Raw genomic sequence first — 6,413 nt, 5'->3', positions numbered from 1 at the left:
CACCATGTCCCGGTTAGCGAATCTTGTTCCCTGTGTAGTTTTCCCATGGACTCGACCTGCCACACATTATTCTTCTGTGCTGCAATAAAACACATGTGGAAGAAATCGCCTTTTGCATATATTCTTAGAGGAGCTACTCAAACCAGCACCCTTGATATATGCATGTGGTTGAAACAACAATTATCCAAGGAGGAGTTTGAGAATCTTGCGGTACACACGTGGGGCATCTGGAAAGAGAAACAGAATTTTATCCATGGAGATAGGAGCAAACCAATGGCTGAAAATATATGCTGGAGTTCCACAATGCTTTGTGAGTTCCGGAAGACTCGGAAATTAGTAAATTAAAATTGCTAATCAGTCGGTGGTGGCTAATTCTGAAATAAAGTGGACACCGCTAGGTAGATGCACCCTAAAGATGAATGTGGATGCAGCATTCAATGAGGATAAGCAACAGTACAGCGCTGGGGGATGATTCGGGACTCAATAGGCCGTTTGTTGCTAGCATTTGGAAAAAAAATCAATCAACCATTATCGGTATTGCGTGGTGAGCTTTTAGCAATATGGGAAGGAATCAAGCTTCTTTATGAAAAAGATTTCAAGATGTTCAAGTGGAATCAGACTCTCTGTTAGCAATGCAAGCAGTCACAGTCCATCAGGAGGATCTCAGCTACATTGGTTCTTGTGCGGCAGATATCAGAGCTCGAATTCAGGCACCTATTATCTCTGAATTAAGTCATGTTCGACGATCAGCTAATAAAGTAGCTCATTTTTTGGCTCATTTTGTTTTTTCTTCTCCCCCATCCTTTGTGTGGATGAATGGAGAATTTCTATCTTGGTTGGTTAATCTTGTAATTGATGATTCTTTGTAATAAAATTACGAGTTTTACCGTAAAAAAAAAAAAAGCGAATAACTTTCTTTCTTTTTAATTTTACAAGAAATCATATGAATAAACAAAGACACAAATAAAAAAAATTATAGTAATTAAACATTACAAGAAAGCCCATGTGGAGATAATCGCAAAGCCCATGTGGAGAATCATCATATTGAAAATATTTGATTTAAATTTTAAATAATAAAGAATTCCACACATATTTATGTAGAGATGTCAAAATTGGTTATACTCGTCGGGCAGATTTGTGTTACCATATAAAATAAGTGGGTTGATTGAAATTTTCTAACATGTCAAACTGGTTTTTACATGTATAATTTTATGATTGGTGTCATCCAACGTATCGTTAGTCATATTAAATTGATCATCGCCTGCTACGATCAAATAATATAAAGTTAAAGAAAATTAAATTCTTTATAATAATGCATTTTATTAAAATTCAAGAATACAATTGACTACAAATTTTGTGAAATAAAGAATCATAGAAACAACAATGTCGTCAAAATATATATGATAAATATTTAAAGACCAGAAGTGAATGGCACATTAGTCCCCGGCAACCAAGAGTTCCCAGCAATCAAATTCCCGACGGTGAATTTAGATGCCTCAGTCGCACTAGTGATCACGTGATAACCCTTCCATTTGATTCGATTGGCAGTGGATGAACCCGAACCCGTATTCGCATACTCTCCATAATACAAGGTATCCAAGGCAAAGTTCCCGTTCCACGGCATCCAACCCGCTGGGTCGATCAAACTGTCCAAGGAAGTCTTCATGAACACCGTGCGCGAGTATTTCTGCCACGGACGTCCCAAATAAGTCTTTACGGAGCTTTGAACCGGTTTAAGTTCTGAAGAAGCCGTGACCTGACAATTATGGATGGATATCCCGGTGTTTTGGTTCGGGTCGGTCCGACCTTGAGCCGTCACGGTATTTATCTTGTTCGGGGGTTTTCTTGGGTATAAGTTGCAATCTTGGAGTACCACAGCAGCGTTACCAAATATGAAGTCCACTGTTCCATATATGTCACATTCTTTATAAAACTGTCGTTCAGAGTGAACATAGAGTGTGTCTTGGTAGCCCTCGAAACCGCATTGATAGAATACAGAGAGATCCGACCCGGATCGGAGGGCGACCGCCTGGTGGTTTCCGGCTCCCGCAGTGTTTCTAAAGGTGATTCCTCGAGCAATAAATCCATCACCAGTGACAGCTGCCGATTAATATACCATAAAATTTTAAATTAAATTAAGTATTTTAACTCTAATAACATAATTAGCTAGCTAGTTCGAAGATATATATTTTTATTTTTAAATTTCAAAGGAGTTTGACAATGTATATTATTGATGGAGTATGTTGGTTAACTTGTACATATTATATTGGTCTTCTACTTGGGCAATATGTCTTCGTGTTACACAACTTACAAGGGGTATAGTTGGCTAATTGTCCACATGTAATTGTACTTTTTAACGAATCCTATTTCGAAGTCAGGTATTGTTATATTTTTTTAAATCCCGTCTGCATCATCAATACTTTTAAATGTATATCAAAGTCAATGCATACAAAAGCTGCCGCATTCTTCTTATATTCCATATATTGTCATCCATTTCCACGGATGACTCCAACCTGGCTATTTCCTTCCAATTTAAAATGTTTCTATAATTGATGCCAAATATTTATTAAGAAATATATATATAGAATCCACCCTCCGTATTATAAAATATAGATATAGTCATGTTACGTACATTTCCTTTAAAAATATATAAAATAGAGGAGACGAAATCTTAGTGATCATGTTCATCTAGATGTAAGAGATCTTTTTTTTTCTTCCTTTTAATTTAAATTATTAAGTAACTCTTTCAACCTTTTTACTTGACCAAGAAATTAAAGATTAGACTACGAACGTATATATGTTAATATCTAATTAATTCCCTTAAATACAAGGTACTAAGAACGTATATATATGTTAATATTAAAGCTCTGTTTGATAAGCATTTATAAAATGTTTTTACATAAATATTTTTCAAAAAATTATTGAATAACTCTTTCAACCTTTTTACTTGACCAAGAAATTAAAGATCAGACTAAAAACGTATGTATGTTAATATCTAATTAACTCCCTTCAATACAAGGTATTAAGAACGTATATATGTTAATATTAATGCTCTGTTTGATAAGCATTTATAAAATGTTTTTACATAAATATTTTTTAAAAAAAATTATAAAAAAAGTTTAAAAGTAGTTTTAAGAAAAAAAATATGTTTGGACAACTATTCTATAAAAATGTTTTCATAATTCAAAAAATTATAAAACAAAAAACAAAAAACACATCTCACTTATTCTTTACAAAGTATAGTTGGTGAACATGTTTTTTAAAAATATTTTTATATATTTTTTACAAAAATCTTGTCTGAACACATATTTTAATTTTTACATTTATAAAATACTAGGAAGGTTTTTAAAGTATTTGTAAACTCAAATTCGATTAATTAATTCATACGAGTAAATGGGATGCAAAATTAGTTATTGAACTTACCAACGGTGGCCGAGTTGAAGGTGGTGGTCCCTCCTCCGACGCTCTTACTGCCAGTGATGATCGTCTTCCCGATCCCATCCCCTAACAACATGATGTTCTTAAGTTTATTTCCAATATTCACATTTTCTGTATAAGTACCTTGCTTCACATATATCACATATCTTCCACTTCCGGACCCTTTTCCCGCCGCAGAAATGGCCTCGCCCACCGTCTTGTAGTTGCCAGAACCATCTTTAGCCACCACAACATTTGCCTTCGGGTTGGATGCCTGTAGCAACTTCCGGTCGCCAGTCCTCAACCATTTGGGGAACCCTTTTTTGTAATTCGGCTGCTGAAACCCTCCGCCGACATTATTCAACGCTAGTGTGTTACTGAGTAGCATGCTAACGTTGTTTGACATCATAGGAAAAACATAGTCGGCGACACCAAGCTCTACGAACCCGGCTCGGCATGTCTCGAGATTCGTCATGGCCGTGCTGAGCCATGTCTGGACATCATCAGGAGAGCATTTCACGTTTGGATCAACAGTCTGGTTGATTTTAAGTATGGTGCTCTCGTACAGTTCTACACAGTCAGCCCAAGCAGCCTTTTCGTGCTGGTTACGGCACTTTGTGCCGAGGGGTAGTAGGTTGTTTCGCGCAAGGGAGCAGCGGTCTAGGGCGAGTTCTTTCGACAGTTTGAAGAAGTCGGATTTGGATCTGATGGTTTTGTATTTGGGGTTGTGTGAAAAGAAGTATTCACACGGTTGCGGATGTGGTGTTTGGCTGCACCAAGATTTTATTGCTGAATCAGGGTCTACAGAAATGGATGATGAAATGAAGATAGAGAGAAGAAGAACGGTGAATAGGGTTTTTGATGCCATTGCTAGCTATGTTTTGTTTAGTTTCTTCCAGTAATGGGTGGTTTATATAGAGAGGAGGGATAGAACAACTTTGGAGTTGTTGGTATCGGATAAATGATTTTTGCTCGAAAATATATTATATGGTAAAACACATACAACTTTGACCAAAAAAATAAAGAAATTTTGAGTTATAAATTTATTAAAATATATTGACTTGCATGCATCATACACCAAAATCACAACACAGGGATTCACGTAAAAGCGGAAAAAAAAAACCCCTCCATTCGTAAAAAAATAATAATATTTGAAATTTTATCCTTTCGGATTAATATTGATTATCAGCACTTACTAACGTCATTTTTCAACTCTTTGTAAATGCAATGCTAAGGTTAATTCAGACCGTCGCACGTTGGCGTGAAGACATATGCTAAGACTCCAATCTTTTCTTTTCTTTTTTCAAATTGTTATATTTCTAAAAAAACTTCAATTATTTTTATTTAAGTGATCATTATTTCAAAAGGAACTAACAAAATTTATTTCTAATTTGGTTATGAAGAAAAACATTTTTTTCTAATTTCTATTAATTTATCGATTCTAGTATATTTGGTGTGGAGTTTTTGTCTAAATATTATGTCTTGTTCCTCAAAATACAAAACCCACGACTATAGCATGTTAATTCACGAGTCGTTCTTGTTGTTCTCGACTGTTTTAATTCTTGATAAGATTTTTATCATGCAATTGGGCAGCCGAAATAGTATCACGTAATTATTTGTATGAAGGTTGACTTGAAAAAAGAAATAAGGAATGGCGTGCACGAAACGCGCATTTGAAATATTCTCATTTTAAATTATTGAATTAATAACAAGTTTTTTATTTAATAGTATGAACATATTGCTGAACACACACATATGTACATGTTAAGATTGGACTTGGACCTAACTCAAATCTAAAATGTTAGCTCAAAAAGAGATTGTCCAAATGCATATATGGAATTCTAGGGATTTTATTCAACTAGAACGTGAAGTTTACAAGTGGTCCGACTATAACCAGAATGGGTTGACTTAAATATGTGCAATCCAATATAGAACAGTGAAACTTGAACTTTGCTATCCTATTAAAATTGGACTTAAACTCAACTCAACTCAACTCAACTCAAAAGCTAGTTCGGGAGATAATTGTCAAAATTCATATATGTGATTTCCAAATATTTTATCGACAACTAACAATATACATAGTCGATCAATACGAAAGTTTTAAATATCATTTGATTGGCTATTTTCACATAACACAGACGATTTTTTTAAAAATTGTGCTCGAATTTATTAACCAATATTCCATTAATTAATTCTGTACAGTTGAGTAGCTGGATCCTTTCGTCGAAGAAAACAGAGAATTTTATGGAATCGCTGTCCAAATCGTATACGTAATCCAACCAATTTTATTCTTCATTTCTCGTCTAAACTATGGATTTATGACAAATATAACCATAGAATCGTCTTATTTTTTAGTTTAATTCGTCCCAATTCAACTTTGTTGAAAAACGCGAGACAGGGGGAAAATACATATTTAAGGAGAACGACCCTCACCCTTCGTTACTTGGTTCAATTCATTCTAGATCCCTAGCTAACTCATCTCTACATTATACTTATATGTGACTTTTCATTAGTTTCTTTTTCTTTTTTTTGCCTAATTTGGGGACGTAGATTATGACGTATGGAACATATATAGATTAATTAGCTCACCAAGTCGAGACTTTTTTCCATTTCACTAACGCAGCAAACCACATAAATTAAGTTAAATTAGGTCTCATTAATAGTGAGTCCGCAGCATAATGTTTACTTTTTTATATATAAAAAACGTTCATGCCCTTAAATTTGGTAATAAGTTTATTTTGAGACGATCTCACGGATGTTTATCTCCAAGACGGATTAATCATATTCATATTTATAATAATAAGTAATATTTTTCATATAAAAAATAATATTTTTTCATGGATGACACAAAATGGAGATCTGGCTTATAAAATTAATTCGTAAAACCGTCTCATAAAAATGTTTATGTAATTTTGCATACCATTTTTGTCAATAATACGTTTCCATTGATTTGTAAATTTATAATAAGTAGAAGAATGCCACTTGTAAAGTTTTTG

At 34.1% G+C, this 6,413-nt stretch overlaps 1 protein-coding gene across 1 annotated transcript; it reads right to left on the bottom strand.

Annotated features, from left to right (window-relative positions):
- Positions 1 to 1,300: 1,300 nt before the first annotated feature.
- On the bottom strand, positions 1,301 to 4,325 carry LOC142527691 (pectinesterase 2-like). Its single transcript, XM_075632582.1, has 2 exons — positions 3,424 to 4,325; positions 1,301 to 2,100 (listed from the first exon to the last, which is right to left on the bottom strand). The coding sequence occupies exons 1-2, from the start codon at positions 4,283 to 4,285 to the stop codon at positions 1,412 to 1,414; spliced, it is 1,551 nt and encodes a 516-aa protein (XP_075488697.1). The 5' UTR covers positions 4,286 to 4,325; the 3' UTR covers positions 1,301 to 1,411.
- Between the last annotated feature and the right edge of the window lie 2,088 nt (positions 4,326 to 6,413).

This window comes from Primulina tabacum, chromosome 15 (genome assembly GCF_025594145.1).
Source record: "Primulina tabacum isolate GXHZ01 chromosome 15, ASM2559414v2, whole genome shotgun sequence".
Taxonomy (NCBI): domain Eukaryota; kingdom Viridiplantae; phylum Streptophyta; class Magnoliopsida; order Lamiales; family Gesneriaceae; genus Primulina; species Primulina tabacum.
This window is presented reverse-complemented; position numbering and strand designations above follow the sequence as displayed.

Excerpts from the sequence above, each read along its gene's own strand:
- LOC142527691 (XM_075632582.1), bottom strand. The coding sequence starts at position 4,285 with ATGGCATCAAAAACCCTATTCACCGTTCTTCTTCTCTCTATCTTCATT. Across the intron at positions 2,101-3,423 it reads CTTCAACTCGGCCACCGTTG|CTGTCACTGGTGATGGATTT; the intron begins GTAAGTTCAATA and ends ATTAATCGGCAG.